This window comes from Drosophila arizonae, chromosome 4 (genome assembly GCF_054131065.1).
Source record: "Drosophila arizonae isolate 15081-1271.41 chromosome 4, UAZ_ARI_1.0, whole genome shotgun sequence".
Taxonomy (NCBI): domain Eukaryota; kingdom Metazoa; phylum Arthropoda; class Insecta; order Diptera; family Drosophilidae; genus Drosophila; species Drosophila arizonae.
In genome coordinates this window covers 6,842,128-6,865,100 of record NC_142924.1, presented here as the reverse complement: position 1 = coordinate 6,865,100, position 22,973 = coordinate 6,842,128, and the positions used below count along the sequence as shown (strand labels likewise).

Below are 22,973 nucleotides of genomic sequence, written 5' to 3'. Positions count from 1 at the left end.
ATGTATTTATATATTTATTTATTTATTTTTTTCTAATAATTATTATTATGATTTAAAGGATCGTTGATTCAAATGGAATTTGGACTGATGCGTAAGTAAAAAATTTCTTCAATTTTTTAATTAGTTTTCATCATGAAAAAATTATGAGCTAGAGACTTGAAACTTGGTACGTATACTCCTGTTAACTATTTATTTTATTTATTTATTTATTTATAATATATGAATTATTATTTTCATTGGCAAATCGGAAATGCATTTTGCGGTATGAAAGATAGAACAGAGTAGAATTAAGTCTTGTACAGCTTGGACCTGGAAACTCAAATTCAAACTTTAACTATTAAAGTGGGGCGTGGCAAATCGGGAAATGGATGTGGCTGCGAATGGGTGTGCTACAGTCGTTAACATTTTTTATTGAATTTTTGTTCATCAGTGGATAATATTTGCATACATTTCTCTTTTTTTATCATGATTCATTATATATACTAAATATAAACTATATTCTAACCACAACTAATACACATCTATGTCCAGCTAAAAAAAGAAAAGTTCCCACAGTTCGCTTAGCTCCCTTACTCTGCAGATACCTCTAAGAGCTCTTCAATTGCCATAAATCTTGGCAACTGTCATCAATTTGGAACAATTAGCGTGCTTCAGGCCTCTCAATTAGCGCCAAGCAGTGTGGCTCGCGACTCACTTTAAAAAAATGTTGTCTCGTGTCAACAATTTAGACGGAATGAGCGGACGTATCATAACAAACCTGCACGTGCGCATTGTGGGCGGGGGCATGTGCGGCATGTGGCAGCCACTTAAAGTGGCAATCCCACCCAGCCTTGGGGCGGCGGCTCAGGCAGCCACTCGAGCAGCTGTGAAGTGGCTGGTGCCACAAAGCTCTGGTCCAATTCTGTGGCACGTGCCAGCCAGCGCAGCTTCACACATGTTGCGCCCACGGAAGTGTTACAGCCACGTGCCGGTAATTCGCTTAGCGACAGGCGTAAGCCCGCAATGATTATTGCGGTTGCAAAAAAATAATAAACAAATAATTGAAAAGAGTTGCGTCCAATTGATATGAAGTGGCCACAAGATGACAAAGGCGCCTGATAAGCGACAGAGTGCATGCCGCTTTGAACTTTATGCGCTGATCCTCGCTGCCAGACAGAGCAGAGCAGAGCAGAGAAGAGCTGAGCTGAGAGACAGATAATTCACTCTCATAGCTCCCATTGGCTTACGTTGAAGCGTAAAAAATGCTCGCGTTTTAACTGGTAGTGGTTGCTGCTGCTGTCAATGTGTCTCTGTGCGTGTGTGTGTGTGTGCGTGTGTGCGTGTGTGTGTGTGTACAACCCCCTTTAGGCTAGAGAGCGAGTGGCAATCACTGCCGCGCATATCTGTTGGGATTTGTGCCATGGCGCCGCCATCGTCGCGACCGACGACAATGCGTCGAGGGTTGTTACCCGCCTAAATCAGCGGGCTTACCAGCCAGCTCGACCAGCTCGCAGAGCTCGACCAGCTCGACTAGCTCTCTAATGGCTGCACATAAAACCGTTGCGCACTCCTGTTCAGCTTTTAGTTGGTGCGGGCACGCGAAACGGTTAAGGCTACACAGAAGAGCACAACTATCAGTGATATACGAGAACAAGCTAATATATATATCAAAGTATAATGCGCCTAGTTGATATCGTGCTTTAGATAGAGCTGCATCTATATATATATAAGGAAATCTAGTGCGATCTCAACATGTCCGCCTGTTACAATGCCTACAATCCGGCGCATTCGTTTCAGTTTGAGGAGGCTGACGATGACGATGCTTCCTTTGACAGCGGCTACGAGAAGAGCTTTGAAACGGAGGCCCAGACCAGCTCACGTCGCCGTTTGGACTTTGGCGAACACTGCGGCAGCACAACGCCAGCTCAAGCGCCAGCGCCGCTGGCCTATGCCGGCAACTGGGAGATGCAAATGAACTCGCCACCTGCTGGCTTCGTCGGGCTGCTGGACACGAGCAGCAATCACAGCACGCGCAGCGGTCGCACGCTGGTGGAGCACCTGAACAGTCGCGCCGCAACGGCCACATTCGAGCCGCTGGTGACCAGCACGCCGGTCAAGTCGCCGGAGGATCCGAATGCGCCGCGACCGAAGCGTAAATATGCCGTCGGCAAGAATCGCGTGACGCGTTCGCGCAGTCCGCTGCAGGTGGTGCGCATCAAGAAGTTCCGGCGGATGAAGGCCAACGATCGGGAGCGCAATCGGATGCACACACTGAACGATGCGCTGGAGAAGCTGAGGGTCACCCTGCCTTCGCTGCCGGAGGAGACCAAATTGACGAAGATCGAAATCCTACGCTTTGCCCACAACTACATCTTTGCGCTGGAGCAGGTGCTGGAGAGCGGCAACACCATCAATCTGGATCTGGAGAAATTGCAAAACTTTACGCTGAGTGGCGAGCGCATCACCAAGGAGCTCTTCGATGCGCTCTTCGTGAACCCGCAGCCGTATCCCATGTTCGGCAATGGGCGCATCTTTCCCTACGGACCGCATCAACAGCAGACGCCGCCGATGCACTATTCGCCGGGCCAGGCTATGGACTATCAGCCACCTGGCTTTGATCTGGGCAGCAGCATGCGCTACTATCAACAGCAGCAGCAGCAGCAACAGCAACAGCAGCAGCAGCAGATGGTGGCGCAGTCGGAGCTTAGTCCACAGCCCACAGCTTCGGCTGCGTCTCACTTTTCGCAGGAGAAATATGATCTGTTTCGCAGCAGCTTTGAGGCAGCTGCCATGCCGGACTCGGGTCTGCATCAGCAGAGCAGCTTCTACACACAAACGCCGCCCTGGAAGGACTACCAAGAGGATCATCACCAGCAGCAGCAGCAGCAGCAACAACAATTGCACTATAAACAGTTTCAGGTATAGCACAGTTTCGGGGGCATCAGTGCGGGTGTCTATCTTCTCTGGGTGATATGTTCGACAGTGTGCTGAGCCCTAAGCGGCACCGACAGCTGGAAAGGATTCACGCAAGAGCTGCCCTAGCGATTCACCTTTGACCTACGTGACTATATCACATATAGATAGATAGATAAAAGTGATTTGCTTAGAGCAGCTGAGTCAGTATTACATTTCCAGCTCTCAGTCCCGCTGCGGCTCGCAATCAGTTGATATTTTGCATTAAGTATTAAATTGATAGCTAAGGCCATGCTAAGCCAACCGGCCTTAGTTATCAATTTGATTTGATTCACTTAGCGAGCCAAACAAAGCTTCAATCGGAATTCCTGATCTGATTGAGCTTTTGTTTTGCTCACCGAACTGAACAATTAAAGCTAAAAGTGTTTTCTATATCAATTAATACACACTCAAATATGAAACAATTTATTTTATATTTGATTGAAATGAATGAATACGTATAAATTACACTTTTTGCTTTGAAAATCGAATACAAAACGCATCGGTTGTCCATGTAAATTTAGTCAGAGCATCCATGTACCTTTGCTAGCAAGCCATATATTTATATACATATTAAGATCAGAAGCTCATATTTAAGATGAAGCATTAGCTAGATTTAGTTAGTTGGTTGGGTTAACAATGCAATTGCTAAGGAGAAACGCGAGCTAGTCATTTTTGCGAATCAGGTTATACATACAAATATACAAATATATATTTCGATTATAACTTAAGCTGAATTTTATGTAAACTATTAAAATTTATTTTTGCTAATAAAGTTGAAGAAAAACCGAAGCAAAACAAAAGTACTGCAAAAGGCGCTGCTTAGGTAAGCAGAAAATGGAAGTGGAAAAGAAAATTGCTAAAGTCAAGCTAAACAACCCTGAGCTGTGCATGTGTGTAAGTGCATGTGTGTGTGTATGTTTGTGTGTGTGTGTGCGGATTTCAGATTTTCAAACAAAAGACTTAAATTCAAATAAATATTGTATATTGCAGTGCACATAAAATGAATGTGTGTGTGCGTGTGTGTGTGTGTGTGTGCGTGTGAGTGCAGCTTGTTTATTGTAGGGGGCATTTTTGCGCCCTTACAATTCGACATGGGGTGAGTTGAACAATGGAAGATTGCCCGTCACCTGCCACAGAATTACGACTACAAAACGAATGTACCAATGCCTAAAATATACAACAGCAACAGCAGCAGCAGCAGCAAAAGCAACAACAACAATAGCAGCAGCAACAGCAGCAGCCGAGAGTCCTGAAACATGAGCCAAGTGGCAGTGGACCTGCATGAATGCCACTCAAATTATTTAGTTGAATGAACCGGCAAGAGTCGAAATACTGAGTCGACTGACTGACTGCCTGACTGACTGACTGACATTTTCCGTTACAGGCAAAAATAAAGGGTGACTCGTAGAAGATGCTGAGCTATATTGCTGGAATGCAACATCTCCAGGAGAGTAGAGTAGAGTAGAGTAGAGTCGCTAAGCTGCGCTTGTCATTTGTGCAGCTTTGTTGAAGGTGTCGGGATTTATCTTAACAATAATCATTATTATAGCCAGTATATTTGTCATTGGCAAAGGCGCAAATACGCAGCGGGCGAGCCGCTAAGCTGCATTCAATGCCAGCCGAGCTGGCGCTGAGGGTGATGCGCACAAAGGACAACAGTTGGACGGGGAGACAGACGGAGCGCACGCAGGACGGGCATCATTAGCGTGCTGTCCCGCTAGCTGTGTCACGGGGTAGCTCACTGCAGATGCTTATCGTCGGATCAATAACGGCATTACGCATACATCTACCAGTCCCTGCTGTCTATATATACATATATATATATATATATATGTATATATATGACTATGCTAATACCATGCGAGGCTTTGGTTAAACAATTTACCGATTGCCGTAAGACGATAAGAAAACCAAAATGGAAACAAATTGCCAAAGCACGGTGCAAGGAGCAAACACAATGCTAGCTGCGTCAAGTGCAGGTCCTTTGGGTCCGATTTATATATGAGCCACTGAGCAATAGATTTCATTGCTTTACGCTTGGATATTGAAAAAATGTAAGCAATTGTTTGACTTACTTGCAATATGTATAGAGTGGAGGGTAGAAAAATAATCTCTTGAAGAAATCTCTCTTAGAAAAATACAAATATACATTCTATTCTATACATTTGGCATTATCTTTAATATGCGATTCCTATGGAGTTTCGCTTTGATCACACAAATGAGCTCTCTTTTCATACCATTTCAATATATTAATATGATATCCTTTAGCATCTGCTTTGATCTTGAAGTATGTTCTACTCCAACCAATATCGAAATAGAACTTTATCATAAAAACCCGTTAATTCTATCATCTAGTTATATGATTTACCCTTTAAAAGAAACCTAACAAACCCATAAAAGGAATCGACATTTGTGAACATAAATTATGAGCGTTTGATTCCATCTAATTCGAGCTCAAGCATAAACGTGCCAATTTGTCTATTTGGTTCCAGATTCCGATATCAGAATTGGCAAAAATCGCAAATCGAATTTTATTTGGCGTATTGATTGTTTTACGCCTTTTTAGCATTGCGCTGACACACATTCACCAGCTAGCAAAAATAAAAAATAAAAGCATATATATGAGTAGGAATCAGAAATTTAACCCTTCTGCGGCACATGTGCATTAACGTAACCCCTTCTGGAAATCCCTCTTTGCTTCTTTTTTTGGCAAACAGAATTCGCTCTGGTGGGTCGAGTTGAGCCGAGGCGAGTCGCTCGACCTTTTTAGCGATTCATTGCCCTGCTCGAATTGGTTTATCTGTGAAATCTGTGACGCTGCATGTATATGTATGCACGTATTTGTTATGTAGGTCCTTTTGGTCCTGCCCTACCTTGAGTTGTGTGCTCATCTAACCGAAAAACATTGGATAAACAAACAGCCGCTCGAGTATTTTGTTACATTTGTTGCCGCGCCGAGGAAGCCAATCTGTCGCATTTGTGTGCATGCTCGTCCTTGCAGGATAATCATTAGACACACACACACACATACACACTCTCTCTGTATGTGAGTATAAACTGTAAACTGTGCGCGCAAGTTTTGATTGCGATTTTAATCCGATCTGAGCGGTTTTAGTCAAATTTAAGCAGATTTGTGTCACATTGTTGCAACAGAAAGTGGAACACAAAAAATGTAAACACATGTAAATCAAAAATCATATTCGATACACACGATTCGAATTGAGATAAGAGCGGCCGAATAACTATTTGAATAGGCTGAGTTCTTCTTATGAGAGAGCTGAGCGTAGCTCTTAGCAGATGAGCTGCCTAAGTGAAGCTGTAGTAGTAGTGTGGCTACTATGAGAGGGGAATGCTATTGGCTGAGCTGATAGTTGATTAGCGTCGAAGCAAGGAGCGTATATGGGTGTTATGTACTCTGAGTATGCAAATTTCTGTCTATATGGATGTCTGTACACCGTCTCAGTTAGAGACTCATAGACTTAAAGCGGCTGCTTGGATCGTCGGCTTTGATTCTCTTCTCTTCTCTGGACTTCTCGGCTCGTCGGGTGGAGTCGTCGGCTTGGATCGTGGCTCGTTGTCGTTGATCTTTGGCTTGGATCGTCAACTATTATATCGTCATCTTAAAATTGCTCGATTTTGAGAGCATGAACTATAAAAGCAGCTGAGCAAGCAAGAATAAATACATTGCTTTTATATTGTACATATTTTATCGTAACGTACAAAAAACTTCAACAGCTAGAATTCCCAAGGCTTGCAGGTGGATCACTGCTGTTCCCCTCTATATTTGTAATTATATCAATATCAAGATATATGATATGCGTGTTATATTTGAACATAGTTCAGCATATTTACACAAGATTGATTTTCTTTTGTTTTCCTCTACAAATGGTCATAAATAATTTGCTTTTTACCTGAGATTTTGTAGGTCAACGAATTGGAAATGGTTCTAGCTATTAGGCATTTGGCAGACGCCGGAAACGCCATTCGTTATTTGCAACCCCAAAAGAGAGAGAGAGAGAGAGAGTGAGGTCGCTGCAGACATAGTTATATTTCATATTCCAATCACATAACGAATATTTCCTTTTCCTTTTCCAAATGAATAAACTGTTAGACAAACAATACATTAAACTTTACAACTTCACACCCGCTGCCTGTGTATGAAAACCATTAGAGAGCCCTATCCCAGCAGCAGCAGCAGGAGCAGGAGCAGGAGCAGCCGAGTCTGGCATTATACATATAAATATATATATACAGCCAGTAGCTGAGGCTGTACCACAAACTACGAGCTGATTGTTATGCAAATGAGCAGAGTAGCAGGACGAAACCAGGACGAAATACGGAATGGAGAGCGCAACCCTAAATAAAAAGTGCTTGGGTTAACTTTGGCTGCAGTTCATCAAGTGGTCATAAATATATTGAGCCAAAGGAAGAGCGCCAGCCTAATTAATATGCAGCGCCATGTGCATAATGAATGTGACATTTGTAATTTATGGTTGATATTTGTTAAGATTCCTACTCACTGCTATTCCACACTTTTTGAATGAATTGAATTGAATTTGTAGGCTGGTGCTAAAAGGTCGGCACAACAACGGTTTCATGCCCAGTTATTGGGAGTGTAAACAACCTTTGATGGAGTGAAAGGGCCAAGCTGACAATGTTTGCTATTTGCCATTGATTCGCATTCACATTTTGCTTTTGTGCCTAAGCCGCAGCAGCCTGGACTTCCGTTGCATCTATAAGACCTACTTCCGGTTTAGCGCAAAACTGCGCGAAAATCCCCTGATTAGGCGTCCATTGTGCTGCTGTAAAAAATGAGCGAAAAACTGCCAATTTTACCCCCAAAAAATGGATTGAACGAGGAGAGCTGACAAGTAGTTAGCTGCAATTACAATTGCATGAGTTTGGTCGACGCGGGGTGTTGCCCTAAGTCGCTTTTTATGGCACCTCGAACGGGCCAACTCGGCGTTGGCAGTTGACAGAAAGCGACCGTTATGATTTAGTTAGATATATGGCATTGGCACGCAAGGACTTAATACCCTGGAAGGAACCGAGCTGGAGAAGGTATATGCTTAGTGTGAATATATAGAAGAAATAGGGAATAGAAAATTTCAGTGGTTAGGTCTAGTTTTATTCAACAGCTGAACAAGTTATCGTACTAAAACTAACTAGCTTTGGCAAATAATTTAATATAAGTTATATATTTATGATATAGAAATTGTTAAGATTATGGTATGTAAGCAGGTTTGATAAATATATATTTAATATATAATATAGATATTTTATAATATGAAATATTGATTTATAGATTTTGAATTTAAATTCCAACAATATTCGATATAGGGAGCATTACCTGGAATGCCAAAGGACCGATATGGATTTGGTATGGAATGGAATTTTTTAATTGAAAACATATAAAAATATATTTTAATTACTATTTTCAATGCTACTCAAACTACTATTATCATTATAATATTATTTTAATACAATTTTCAAATTCTCATTAAAATTATATTTAATAAGCTAACTCATAGTCTCCCACTTAAGGGTACATACGACATACATATGCATCTATCATATCTATAACATTTTCAGCAAATATACAGGGCATTTAATAGTCATTCACTTATGCTATTTTGCTCAGCTTATTCATTCATTATCCTCACATAAATTGTTTGTGCCGCAAATGTTAAGGAAATGAGCGACTTCCCTCAAGCGCGAACGTCCTTCGTACCGCGGCTCACTCATTAATTGTTCGCATTGTTTGTCCGTTGAAGTTGGACATCTGGCCAGCTGCCCCTCCCACTCGCTGACGTCTGTCACTGACTAACTGAATCTAGGGTAAAAAGTTGATGTGAGCTGTAACTACATTCGCCTGGACACCTGCACGCCGATGGGCGCTAAGGGTGCTCGACTCTCAGTAGTTGATGTGTGTGTGTGTATGTGTGTGTGTGTGTGTTTGTGTGTAGGGATAGACTGTGATAGACTGCTCCTCTTGGGGCTGGCGCCTCACGTATCGAGCGCATTAAATGCTGATTACCGCAGCTTAGTTAGCTCAGAGCTGGCGCCGACCTTTTGTTTGGCCAGAACACAAAAAGGGGACGATGCATTGTCACTCGAGTTTGAAGTGTGATTTACGATCGACATCATCAATCAATGTTCAAGTGGAAAGTGATTTGGCAACATTTCAAAGGCCAACTCAAATGCCAGTTGGGTTTTATGCTAATTACACTGGAATATATATAGAAATTCTGCTAGTATTTTGAAACAGGCAAAACCTCTCTCTCTCTCTATATATATATTGCTGTAATTAAACAGGCCAAAGACAACCCTCATAAAAGTGCAGTCTGACTACACTTGATTTGCTGATGTTGACTATGTTGCTGTCGTTATTCTTGTTGTTGTTGTTGTTGCGTTTTAAAAAGTTATAAAAATAACTCGTTAGATGTGGCAGCAGCGGCAGCTACAGTTAACTATAATGCTTGAACTGCCCTGAAACAGCAACCCCTGATCAGTTCATCTACTCACTCACACACATACACACACACTGCCACCCTTGTATACCAGCAGCATCATCATCATCCCTTGCAGCTCTCGCCAAGGAGCTCAGCCTGAGGCTAATGAGCGCCGCACATTAGTTTTAACAACATTTATTATTTATGGGTTTTTTTTCTCATTTTTTTTTTTTCTATATAAAATATAAATTGTTAGACGTTACAACTTGCCATTGAAAATTCCCATTTGCAATTAAAACAAGCACACAGATTTTAATTGGAATACGCATTTGCTTATTTAATTCATTAATATTAGATGTTTTCTATAGGAATATGTGTCTTGGAATGAATGATATTTCATTGAGTATTAAAGGAATTTAAACTTGAAGCTGTAAACGAATGCAATGTAAATTTCATTGATGATGTATGTATATCAATATATGTGCATGCATATATTTTTAAACAGCAACCCGCACTCGAAGTGTTAACCATTTAGGATGCCAAAAGTTCTTCTTGGCAAATGATTTATGCACTTCAAAGTATCATGTGTAAGAATATGCAGAAACTAAGAATCAATTAGCCTTGTTTCAATATGAGCACCTTTAACCTTGACTGAGGATGGACAAGAAATAAATCTCAAGGTGTCCTGCCGTCATCTTGGTCCAGTCAAGGACACTGAGGCAACCAAATTCTTGTCTATATTTAGCTGCTAAAACCAAGTTAATTATAACATGATAACAGTTAGTTATATCAGGCACATTATAGACCCCAAAAGTCAGCCATAAGCTAGACTATTTAGTAGAATGTTTTGTTGACTTGCTTTCACACATTTAAGTGCGCCGTATCGCTTTGCATGTCCACGGAGTATAACAAAGTATTCGTGTATTTTATTGTAGATACAATTTATTTGCACACATGTTCACATTCAAAAAAAAAAAAAAAAAAAAAAAAGCTAACTAAATACATAACACATAACATATGCATAAATAAATATATGTATTTAGTTTTAGTTTGAGCACGTCAAGTTGAAGCGTGCAAAAGGATGTGGAAATTCCTGTTGAGAACTGCGTTGATATTTATTTTGCACTTGTTACGCATTTGCCAGAGAATAAAGATAAGATATAATTTTACATATATATGTCATTTATTTAATATTATTTATTTCAGGCGCTGCATAAATCTCTTCAGCAGATGACACACATAAAATTAAAATGACTTTCGATTCGCTTTTGCTAGTTTATAAGAGAACTTAAGCCTAAAAGTTTCGCTGTCGACGAGTTTATACAGTAGTTAATATTACACAGATGTACTCTATATACTCTATACATAGTCGTATATTATGTACATACTAGATCACATGCATAGTGTGCTTATGCTTATGCTTATGTATGGACTGTTTGGGACCCGCTCTGCCCAAGCCGCTCTGAGCTCTACCTATAGATCATATGGTCAGGCGTGGCTTGGGTCTCGAGTCTTGAGCACTAATTTACTAGAATTGAGTTGTTCAGTATTGCCGCCGGCTGGCCGTGCAGAATATGAGTGGGGGCTACAAGGGTCCATAGATGGGCTCCGAGTAGAGCACGGCGGGCATTGAGTAGCTATACGAGGTGGGCGTATGCTCTGTGGGCGTGCGCAGACTTGCCTGCAGACTGCGTTTGCTATAGCGCTTGAATCTGTGAAAGAAAATGTATATTCAATTGATGCACTCTCTCTCTCTTTCTCCCTCTCTCTCTCTCTCTTTCTCTCTCACACTCACTTCTTTCTCAGGCAACAGGCGGTGCAGAGCGAGACCAGCGCCGCGATGCCTATGAGTGCCGCCAGTATGACCAGCCAGGCGCCCGCCGACATTAGCAGATTGCCAAAGAGAGCCGCCGTGTGGGTGCGTCGCACCGAGCAGGACTCCAAATCGCTCACGCCGTACGCCGCATAGATGTCGATGAGCTCGTGTCGCAGCTCCTTGGAGTTCATCAGCTTCTGCATTTCGCTCAGCGACAATGCGGCGCCGTTGCGGAACATCTGGAAGCACGAGCTGGTCGCCGTAAAGTCCAGGCTCATGTCCGCGCGCGTGAACACCTGCGTGTCCAGCACGTGCAGCTCCAGGCCCAGCGGCTTCAGCTTCTTCTGCAGCTGCTCCTGGAAGGGTCGTATGTTGTGCTGAATCTCGTTCGGCGGCCGTGCGAAGACAAACTTCAGCAGCGACTTGTCCCGTATGACGAACACTTTGATGTTGCTGTACGTCTGCCGCTTGGCCTTCGCCGAGTTGTTGGCGCAGATGCGCATCTGGAAATAGCCGTCCACGTAGTCGGCAAAGGAGCCGCCCGTGCGCAGCTCACCCGTCCGGTTGTTGAGGGTGAACAGCGTTTGCAGGTTGCCCGTGGCCAGTTTCCGGCTGCGCTTGTAGAACTGCGGCACGAACGTCACGTTCTTGATGGAGAGCGCGATGGGCGCTGCCTCGGCATCCGCGTCGGTGGCACGCAGCGTGGTAATCACCGTGTCGATGGGCACATTGATGCGTATGCCCACCGTGGAGTCGGGATTCTCGAACTTGGGCAGATTGTCATCAAGGTCGAGAATCCGCACGGTGATGCGCAGATGCGAGGGATCCTGCCGGTCGTAAGCATCGCCTATATACTTGTACGCCGGCTCGCCCAGCTTCAGGCACTTGATAGTCAGCGTAAAGGACTCCACCTGCTCGCGATCAATGGGCTGGCTGGTCTTCAATATGGCCAGGCTGTTGTTATCCCGCTCGATGGTGAAGAGCTGCTCGTTGTTGCCCTCGATGATGGCATAGTCAATCGCCGCATTCTCGCCAATGTCCTCGTCAATGGCGCTGAAGTTGCCCACAATTGTGCCCGCTGGCTGCTCCTCGGCCACGTGCATGGGTATCGGTCCCGCATCCTGTTGGGAGTTGACTTTTAGCAAGAGAAATTTAACGGATATTTCGTAACTCACAATCTCTCTGGCAAATCGGGGCACATGATCGTCCACGTCGAGCACCTCGATCTTCAGTATGCGCGTCACCGACTGCTTGGGCTGTCCATTGTCGCTGACCTCCAGCAGCACCTTGTACATGGACTTCTCTTCGCGATCCAGCTCCTCTCGTGTGGTTATCAGGCCCGTGTGCGTGTCTATGGCAAAGGACTCAGCGTCGGGTGTGTCGGGCAATATGCGGTAGGTGATGGTGCCGGAGGGCGTGCTGTCATCATCCGGATCCGAGGCAATCACCTGAAAGACCGGAGCACCGACTGCCGCATTCTGGCGGAAGATGCGAAATTAGTTCAATCTCTCTTCAAGCCATCCCAGCTCCACTTACCTCTGTCACATTTGCCATTTGACCCACTCGAGGCGCCACAAAGTATGGCACACCATCGTTGGCGCTCACATCGCCAATAAATATGCGCACCTCGGCATCTGTGGACAGGCTGGACTGCTTGGGCACCTGACTGCCATTGTCCTGGGCGCGCACGATCAGCACATAGGCCTCGGCACGGCCCTTGCCCGTCAGGTTGCGGCGTGTGGTCAACAGTCCGTTCTGGGCATTCACGCTGAACAGTCCATTGGCATCGCCTTCATTGACCAGCTCGTAGCGCACTTCGCCGCCAGGTCCTTCGTCCGCATCGGTGGCTTCCAGCTGCAGGACAGTCTCCATCTTGAGAGCATTCTCCGGTATGACGGCGCTGTAAACCTTCTTGGTAAACTCGGGTGCATTGTCATTCACGTCCAGCACATCGATCAGCAGCTCCACAACGCTTTGCTTGGCATCAGTGGGCTTGCCCGGCGAGTCCTCCGCCTTCACTTGCAGGCGAATGGAGGGCGTGCGCTCTCGATCGATGGTTTGATTGCGAGCCACAATGATCTGTCCGGTTAGGTTGTTGATCTCGAAGAGCATTGCGTGCTCGCCCTGCAGCGAGTAGATGATCTTGTGATAGCCCAAACGTTCATCGCGTGCATTGAGGGCGGCATCCTTGTCCTGCGCCCTCACCTGCAGCACCGGCTCCGGGTGGCCCTTGTTCTCAATGATGGTGGCATGGTAGGAGCTCTGATCGAAGATCGGACTGTTGTCGTTCACATTCTCGACTGTGATGTTCACCCGGCTGATGGTGCTGCGCTGGCGATCGGCGCTGTTCGCACGCACCTGCAGCTCGAACTCTGCGCTGCCCGACTCCGCCAGCGCCTCGTAGTCCAAGCGCTTCTTCAGAATCACCTCGCCTGTGCGCTCCGAGATGTGGAAGTACTCCAGCTCCTTGGGTGTGACTAGCTCAAAGCTGGTTATGGGCTGCTCGGTAACCGGATCCTCGGCTTGCAGTATGAATAGCGCGCTGTCTATGGGCATTTCCTCTTTGATCTTGACATTGACAACGGGGCGGGAGCTACTCCAGCCCGGATTCTTGAACACAGGATCCTTGTCCTTGAAGGACTGCACATAAACCGTCACCTCAGTGGTGTCCACCTGCTTCTCCGGATCCACCTCAGCGTTCAAGTCTCGCACAGCCACCGTGAAGATGATGATGGCTGCCACATCGTGTCTCAGCGTGCTGTTCACAAAGATCTCGCCGCTCTGCTTGTCCACCCGGAAGGCCTCCTGCACGGGATAATTGCTGCGATTGGCTATGCTCACGCCCGCCTTGGTGGTGGCTTGAACGGGTCCCTGGAGACTGTACTCCAGCCGCGAATTGAGATCCTTATCGATAGCCTTGACTCGCAGCACGCTCTCGCCAACAACTGTGCGCTCGGAGACATAGGCGGCATAGCTGTTCTGCTCGAACTTGGGCTTCTCATCATTGATGTCCTTCACATTCACGTAGACCGTTGTGGTTGCCGTTTCCGGTATGGGCGTGCCAGAGTCCACGGCATTCACAATGATCTCAAAGCTATTCATGTTCAAATCGCGATCAATGCGCGCTTGAGGCGACACTGTGATCTGGCCGGAGCTGAGGACAGGAAGATGAGCATGAGATCTGGGATTAAACTAAGTTTTAGACTTGGACTTACAACTCATTGATCTGGAAGTTGTCGTTGGCGCCCACAATGCGATATCGGAGCAGGCTGTCCAGGCCGTCCGGATCGTGCGCAGAGACTGTCGTCACATTGTAGCCTGGAGCAGCGTTCTCTGGTATGGACACGCGATAGCTGGGCGGGCCAATCACTGGCAGGTTCTCCACATTCTGGAAGTGACCCTTGAAAATGGGTCGCTGATTGCCGGAGATGCCAACGCGTATCAGAACACGTGTGGTATTAGACAGTGGGGGAATGCCTGGAAATAAGTAGGTTATATAGAGATATACAAGAATTCGCTTGATAGTGTTCAAAACCTACCAAAATCTGTGGCAGACACGACCAGCTCGTATTCGCCACGCTCCGTGTCCATGGATCTGGCTGCCTTCTGCAGCGTTATTTCGCCCGTGTCTGGCTCAATGCGGAACACATTGCCAGCTATGCTGTTCTCCGAGACAATGGCGTACTTCACCCTGCCGTTTCCCTGGCTGGGTCCGTCTGCGTCGTGGGCGCGCACAAAGAACTGCGGCTCGAAGATGGAGGCGCCCTCTCGGATCGTGCGGCTGTACTCGTTGCTCTCGAAGCGCGGATGATTGTCGTTCACATCGAGCACGTCCACGTAGAGATTGGCATTCGATTCGCGACCGCCGCCGTCGACAGCGACCACGGTCAGGCTATAGGTGCTTTGCTTCTCATAGTCCAGGGCTCGGAGCAGATAGATGCCCCCGGTCTCTGGATCAATGTAGAAGTTGTCGGCGCCAAAGCCCTTGAGCACATACTGCACGTGGCCAAACTGGGCTGAATCGGCATCGGTGGCATTCACAATGCCCACCAGGGAGTCGCTCGTCAGATTCTCGGGAGCTGTGAAGCGATACGTCTGCTGGCGAAACACGGGCGCATTATCGTTCGCATCCAGCAGGTGGACCTCCACGCGAGCCTTTGCCTGCTCCACGCCGTGGGTCGTGGCCACCAACTCGAACTCGAATTTGCGCTGCGCGGGATTGTCATAGTCCAGCTGGCTGGCATCGAGCACTTTGACCACGACAGGTGTTCGGCCCTGCCCTTCTGTGGGCGATACGGCGAATACGCCAGCTGCCTTGGAGACGTCCTGCAGCTTGAGCTGATAGCGGCTGTTCTCGCCCATGTCACGATCATCCACGAATATGGAGAGGCCCGGCAGAGGCATCCCATTCGCCAGGTTCTCGGCAATTGAAATGTTGAAGTGCGAGGCACTGAACTCTGGCCGGTGATCGTCCACGTCGGTTACAACGATGGTCACTCGAGTCACCGAGAACTCGGCGGGTATGGCGCCGTCTATGAGCTCGGTCGCTCTTATGGAGAAGACATAGACGCCTCCATTCTGCAGTATATCTGGATTCTCACGATCCAGCGGCTCGCTTGTGGTCTGCAGTATAGCCGTGCCCTCCTTGGCATCGCCAAAGGGCACCAGCTCGAAGTGCCCGAAGGGCTCGTCCTCCAGCGAGAGGAAGATATCCCTTGGTATGCCCACATCGCCATCGATTGCCTTCACGGTCAATATGCTCACGCCGGCGGGCGTATTCTCGGCCACAGTGGCGGAGTAGGGGGCATTGGTGAAGACGGGCGCCTGATCCTGCACATCGATGACATTTATGGAAACAGTGGCGAATGAGGTGAGGCGGTTCTCTATGGCACTATCCGAGGCTGAGATCGACATGATGTACGAGGGACGGCTTTCGAAATCTAGAGCTTGTTTTAGAGCAACCCTCGCGGTAAAGTTACCATCGCTCAGCTTGACAGCGCGCACCTCAAAGATGTCGCAAATGTCGTTCTCCTGGCAGAGGGAATCGAGAGAGAGGGAGAGAGAGAGAGAGAGAGGGAGAGAGAGAGAGGGAGAGAGAGAGAGAGGGAGAGAGAGAGTTAAGGTAGAGCCAAGTCTACTTTAGATCTGACCTACCTGCACACACTTGATCTGCACCTCCGCATTCAGTCCTTCATCGCGATCCACAACTATGATCGGTGGCTCCACGGTCAGCTCGGAGCCCACGGGCAGGGACTCGCTCACGCTGGCCGTATAGGGACGACCGAGGAATGTGGGCTGGTTGTCGTTGTAGTCGCGTACCGGAATCTCCCGGCGCTGGGACACCGTGTTCGGCTCTGTGCCATAGACGCCCTCGTCGGTGATGCTGATAATCACCTCAACGGTATCTTGGGTCTCGCGATCCAGTTCCTGGCGCAGCCGCACCACGCCCGTCTCACGATCCACCGAGAAAACTGGCCCAGATATGCTGTACTTAAGTCGTCCACCCTCCGGGTCGATGCCTTCAAATGTGTAACAAAGTAGTTAAAGTCAGTTAGGCGGCGGGGCTAGGCGTGTGGGTAGTCGTGTGAGGCATTGCAGTAGTAAAAGCTGTTTGTCGACTTCCCATTTTGCTCGACACGCTCACTGCTTTAATTACAACATCTGACACTCTGGGCCGGGGTTATGCTTAAGCGTGTGAAAAATGCTAATTAGGTTCCCACAGCCTGCTCCATTCGAGTTTTGCAGTTTAGTTGGGCGTGGAAATGGAGCTAAGCTATGCAACTAAGTCTGGGAGTTGGGTCAACTGAACTGAATATGAATATGGGGCTTACTACAAGCAGCTCTACTTTGGCCAGTTTCTCTTTCGCTTTTGCCTCTCTGCCTATTTTTTTGAGAGGTTTCTCAAATGCAGGAAACTAAAACGCAGCTTGGGGGCAAACACGAAAAAAAAACATTAGAAATTCTTTTGAATGAAGTGGCTGGGGCCAACAGAAAGAAAACAAATGATCCCAGCAGAGCAGAGCAACCGAAAGACAAACCATAATAAACCCCATGTCAGTCTGGAAAACTACTTTTTTTGGCACACACAGCAGACGACAGACGATAGAGGACAGACGGCCGATGGCTTTTCAGGTTTTCAAGTTTGCTTTAACCATTTTGAAAACGGGCCGAGGAAGAGAGGGACAGAGGGACAGACGGCGACCGACAATTGCAGCACAGCCACAAAGCGGGAAGCAAACAACACGTTCTCTATACAGCATACTACTCTCTACTCGACACACACCCAACAACTTACCAATTGCGGTCGCCAACCCGAATCTTTTTCATTGCCTCAAGTCGCATTCTCCACTGTTGCCCCTGCGTCTGCTCCCTTCCCCCTCCCTCTCTTCCATTGGCGCGTGAGTGCCCACTTTTAATGTACATAATCATTTTTCTAGTTTTTCTTTTTCGGGTCTTACACATATTTTCATGTGATTTCTCATATACACGAATTGCGTATGTCTTGGTGCTGGAATTTGGTATATCAAACGATTGTTGTTGCTGCCACATAAGGCATCTGGTTGGAGGAGGGGGGCAACAATAGCAAAAAACAAACTGGGAAGGCCTAACAGAGCTCAGTAATAGCAACAATTATCCAAGTTTTTCAATGTTGAAAAATATTTGGACTTTTCTACTTTTCACTTGATGTTTTTCCTTTCTTCTTCGTCTCTTCTTTTTTGCCTTATGACACGCAGCATGTGTGTCCGAGTTGTTGCAAGTGGGAGAGTCGCGACTGGGTCTAAGCAATTTCTGTGATTTCATGCTCTGCGAAGCGTATTTGTTAATATTTTGCTATTTATTAGACACACAGCGAAAAAAAGAAGGCGAAAACGAAAAGAAAGAAACGCCCGCACTGTATTACACGTTTTTGAGCAATTATTCATTTGGCGTTTGTTTTGGGTTTTACTTTTCTGTTTTGTGTGTTTGGAGTCAAAATAATTACAGCACGCCATTTGCTTAATTATGTTGTTTATATTTTTAACTTCATTTAATTTAATAATTGCGCATAGAAAGTAAAATTGTTTATGGCCAAATATCATGCAAGTTAGGAAACTTTTATTGCGGCTTGAACAAAGATATATTTTAAGGGTATATTTAGCTTGTAAAAATAATTTATATATTGGCTGATTAAGGTTTTAGATTAATATTTGAATATAAATTTAATACTAAAATATGGTATAGTTTGTAGAAGAGAAGCAAAAAGATCAAAATGAGAATATGTTGGGGTGAGGAAATTTCTACTATTGCAATGCTGTTCAATTTAATTGAAGGACTAGACAAGGCAATTGAAATGAATAAAAACTTTTAAAAAATATATAAAATGTTTTTATATGTAGTGTCTCATCAATGATTACTTTTCTTGCCTTCCATTGATAGCTTAGCAAACATTTCGAATAATTGGATTATTAAATGCTTTCAACTCTACTTCAATCCTAATGGCTCAAAGAGAAATAAAAAATATTTTAAAATAATGTATTTATTTTAAATATTTGAACATTAAATTAATTGATGTTTGGACACTGGCTACGCCTTCTTTTGCGCGTATCAAGTGGTTACAGCTTAGCAACCGTAGCAAGGCCATCAAGAGCGGCGCCTGCTAATAAGAAGACCTATAAAAATGTCCAATGTTGATATAAAGAACGAATGAAGACAATTTAAATACATTTAAATAAATGTTTCCTAATGTTTATATATAAACATACTAATGCTAAACAACAATGCTTGGTTCCAAAAAATGTAAACACATAAATCAAATCAAAGCTCAAACAAAAAATCTAGTTCTTGATAAAAGGAAGGTTTACTTGAGGAAAACTCGATATATGTAAATATATACAAACATACATATATTTATATGTGTTAAGCACGACCCTGAGCCGCAGTCTTTTGTCCCATTTTCATTTATTGATTAGCCGCTATTATCGCTTGATTTGTCCACTGACCAATTTGCATGTAAAACAGACAAAGCCAAGGGGAGAGCTGCAACATGTTTGTTTGTTTACCGCATATACGGCCGATGGCAGCCAGTTGGTCCAGCCGATTGGCCTATTGGCAGCGAGCCGTGTGATGCAAGAAATGTTGGTTTTTCTGATGATTGCCTGTCGAAAATTGCAATCACAAATTATGCAGCTGATAGAGCCAAGCCAAGTCGAGTCGAGTCGATTGGGGTCTTGGCTGCTTCCTGGCTCACAGTTTAGACAGTGTTTTGTATGCCTGCCAATTTTTCAATTTGTGTGTGTGTGTATAGACATTTATGTGTATGTGTGTGAATTTATGGCACTCTTAATTTCAAACGCAGCGCGCTGCAAATTGTTGGACTAAACGTGTTTTTTTTTTTTTTTTTTTTGTTGACGACGTTTATCTCACGGATGCAGCTTGCAAAACTAACTGGCTGGGCGACCGCTCACCCAGCCACAACACACACACACGCACACACATATGAACAAGTCAATGAGCACTCGGCTGAGTATCAACTCCCAAGTTAATGCAAATACTTGATTGCATTTTGAACCTTTAAGTTGAATTGTGAGCTCTTCATTGAAGCGCAGATGCATTTGATATATGTACATAAAATATGCAGATACAAGATACATTTATAAATATGTTACATGAAAGTTGTCTGCCTTGGTGTCTGGCCCACTGCTGCTGCTGCTGTTGCGTTGGGCGCATCAAATTACAGGCCGCAGCCATAACTGGGCTAAGGTGTCAACGGGGCATTATTTTGTGGAGCAGGTGGAGCAAAAACAAAAGCTCACACTCGAAAGCGGCACGAAGATGCAACCGATGCAATCTCAGGCAGCTATTGTTGTTGTATAAGCCAAGCAGCTGTTGCAGCTGCCACGAGCCTAGCCCAGCCCAGCGCAACTCAGTGGAGCCAGCTCCTTGGCCATTGCGAAAGTCTGCGATTACGACATTTGCAATAAAACAACAACAACAACAGCAACAACAACAGTTGCCACTTTCAATTGATTGGCTGCACTTAGCAAAGTAAAAGTGTCGCCAGATTCTATGCGGATAAAAGTGAGCGCGTGGCCAATATCAATAATGGCCAACATTTGCATCTAATGCAGACTTGGCCACACGCCAGATTCCCATAATAATTGGCATCGTTATCGACGCGATTGCCTTGCTATCGCGACTGCTACGCACAGACGTGTTCAAATGCATTTCCGCCTCTGTCTATCTCACAGATACAAAAGACACAGACAAACACACACACACACATACAGACAGACAGAGATACATGTGTATGTAACTGCTGGCATTGTTTTTGGGGTTCTGGCTACACGACTGCATGTTGATTACCGGAATGCAATCCCAGGCATGCAAGACATACGTATTATCATTTTGACATTACTTAGCGCTTATCGCAACATGCAACGAACATGTCGAGGCACACTTCAGCGAGCGAGCAAACAAAATGAAACTATGAACAAGACGAATAAATAAATGGGAAAATAAATGGGAAAAAATTAATACTCTGCACAAGGTTGGCCAAAAGTAGGTGGCGTTGCGGCGAGCCAAGCGCTTAATATTTCAATTATGGTCATATAGACAATGTCCCCCGCCGACCCGCTTCTCGAGTCGCGAAATGAAAGTCAGCAGAGGCAATTCGAGACTTCGAGCACACAAAAGTCAAATTACAACAAAAATATAATTAAACTATCAAATGACCAGGCCAAAAGCGCAATACAATTATGATGTATGTATGTATGTATGTGTATACACACACATCAATATATATGTATATAGAGACTATATAGAGAGACTCGGCGAGTTTTAGGCCAAAAAACATTGTCTTAAAATTAATTTAGTTTTTTTGTGAAAGGTTTTGGCCGTACATAATGTGAGAATTGGGGCTATTGTTGCTGCCTGTATACCCTGTATGCGATGTAAATGGATGACAGAGGGTATATTGACTATGAAATTTCATGTGTCAATCAAAGAACTAGATAAATATTCTATAATTAAAAGAATGAAGCTGGATCTATGATATACCCCTTTCCAGTTAAAGCTAGGGTATCATACAACTATTATACCTTACATAGAAACATTGCCAAAGAAGCACTGCTCTGGCTAGCTCTATCATAGTATCTTCGCAGCTTAGTTATCTTGACCCATAGATGTTATTACAGGGTATCTCTAAGTCTAGCACACACTGTAAGCACCACTGTCTGTTTATTATGAAACATGGGTTTGTCCACTGGCTGACCTCAGTGCACAATGCAGCCACGACTTACCTTTCAGTTGATAGACGGGGCTGCCCACTGGCGTGTGCTCCGACAGGCTGAAGCGGGACATGTCGCCCGAGCTGGGCACAAAGTGCGGCGGATGATTCAGCAGCTGTGCGCCGGCCAGGCAGCCGCAGCCACAGAGCAGCAGCAGCGGCAGACACATTAGCGACGGCAGCAACATGTTGCCGTTGCTAATTCCAATGCCGTTAACTATATATATCCGTTAGCTTGGCAGTATTTCGGTTGTATTTACTTAAGTGTTTAGCACATCTAGCACAATATTCACTGTCGAATTTCTTTTGAGAGAGAGAGAGAAAGAGAGAGAGAGAGAGAGAGAGGGAGAGTGTGAGATAGAGAGCTAAAGACAAGTTTATGTTAAGCACAGCTAAAATCGAAAAACAATTCATAAACTCAGTCAATGTTAGCCGCCCATCCGCCCATCCGCCCATTCGACCTTGGCTATGGCTGCAATGCAACGGCAGCAATTGCTGCAGATGCACAGATTTGTGCTCGCTCAGCGGAAAACCGTGCGCTGAACTTGTAATACTGCAGAGTTGTAAAACAGAAACAGAAACAAAAACAAATATTTGACCAATTCTAGAAAAGAAATTCGATTCAGCTGCCAATTTCACTTTATGCGCATGTGAAAAGTGGCACATGATGATGATGAGGCGACTGCTGATGATGCTCCAATCATTTGGCGCTGAGGCGCTTAACGATTGGCTTTCTTTCGCAGCTGGAGAATGAGGAATGAGGAATGAGGCACACAGCATGGGGAAGTCAAAGAAAGCAAGCTAACACACACGCACACACACACGCACACATACATGCATACACCAAAATGTGCAAAAAGGCAGCTCAAATAAATAAGCGCAGAATACAGAACTGGTTGCTCTCTGCGCTGGCGTAGCGTGCAGATACATAAGTATCTACAAGATACATATACATAGACCGCTGGTCAGTTGGTGTTTGGGCAAAAAAAAAAAAAAAAAAAAAAAAAACAAAAAGAACTAAAATGGTAATGGCCAGGAAGCAGCGCATAAAACATAATACTGCGGATGCCTAGGGTCTAGCTCTCAACTCACATTGCCTCTTTATCTCTGTCTCTGTCTCTCACTTAATTAGCTTAACCGTTATTACACTTATTAAATGATTATTTCACTTTTGTTCACGCGCAAAAATACCAACAACGTTCAACTATGACACCAGGCACAAAACCCGATTCTTGTTCCGAATATATATTTTGTTGCTTTACTTTTTGCGCTTGTTTTTTTTTTTTTTTTTTTGTCGTTGGCTTTTTTTTTGCCGACTGTTTCCGACGAATTTTTAAACCGCAGCAACGTCTTAACGACGCGACGCTCGCTCACCTTCTGTCGATCTGGCCGTCTTACCTGTTGAGCCAATGCTGCTACTCGCGTTCTTTGCTGGCCAACGGCGTGCGTGATTCGGCCAAACAGTGGTAAATACTGGTTTCGTGCCTGTCGCCGGTTTTGTTTTGAT

General features: G+C 45.1%; 2 protein-coding genes across 5 annotated transcripts; one reads left to right on the top strand and one right to left on the bottom strand.

Annotated features, from left to right (window-relative positions):
- Positions 1-159: 159 nt before the first annotated feature.
- tap (Basic helix-loop-helix neural transcription factor tap) lies at positions 160-3,754 on the top strand. The gene has a single exon (XM_018008695.2). It carries the CDS (start codon positions 1,732-1,734, stop codon positions 2,902-2,904), a length of 1,173 nt encoding a protein of 390 aa, XP_017864184.1. The 5' UTR covers positions 160-1,731; the 3' UTR covers positions 2,905-3,754.
- Positions 3,755-10,547: 6,793 nt separating this feature from the next.
- On the bottom strand, positions 10,548-22,871 carry Cad74A (cadherin 74A). 4 transcript variants are annotated; one of them, XM_089466790.1, is made up of 9 exons: positions 22,559-22,871; positions 21,480-21,769; positions 16,357-16,721; positions 14,742-16,233; positions 14,418-14,679; positions 12,739-14,356; positions 12,378-12,680; positions 11,182-12,323; positions 10,548-11,098 (listed from the first exon to the last, which is right to left on the bottom strand). In XM_089466790.1, the coding sequence occupies exons 2-9, from the start codon at positions 21,652-21,654 to the stop codon at positions 10,972-10,974; spliced, it is 5,484 nt and encodes a 1,827-aa protein (XP_089322916.1). In that variant the 5' UTR covers positions 21,655-21,769; positions 22,559-22,871; the 3' UTR covers positions 10,548-10,971. The 4 variants fall into 4 exon arrangements, with proteins under 4 accessions (XP_089322916.1, XP_089322917.1, XP_089322918.1 ...); XM_089466791.1 differs by having other exon boundaries at positions 22,614-22,871; XM_089466792.1 differs by having other exon boundaries at positions 22,662-22,871.
- Positions 22,872-22,973: the final 102 nt, after the last annotated feature.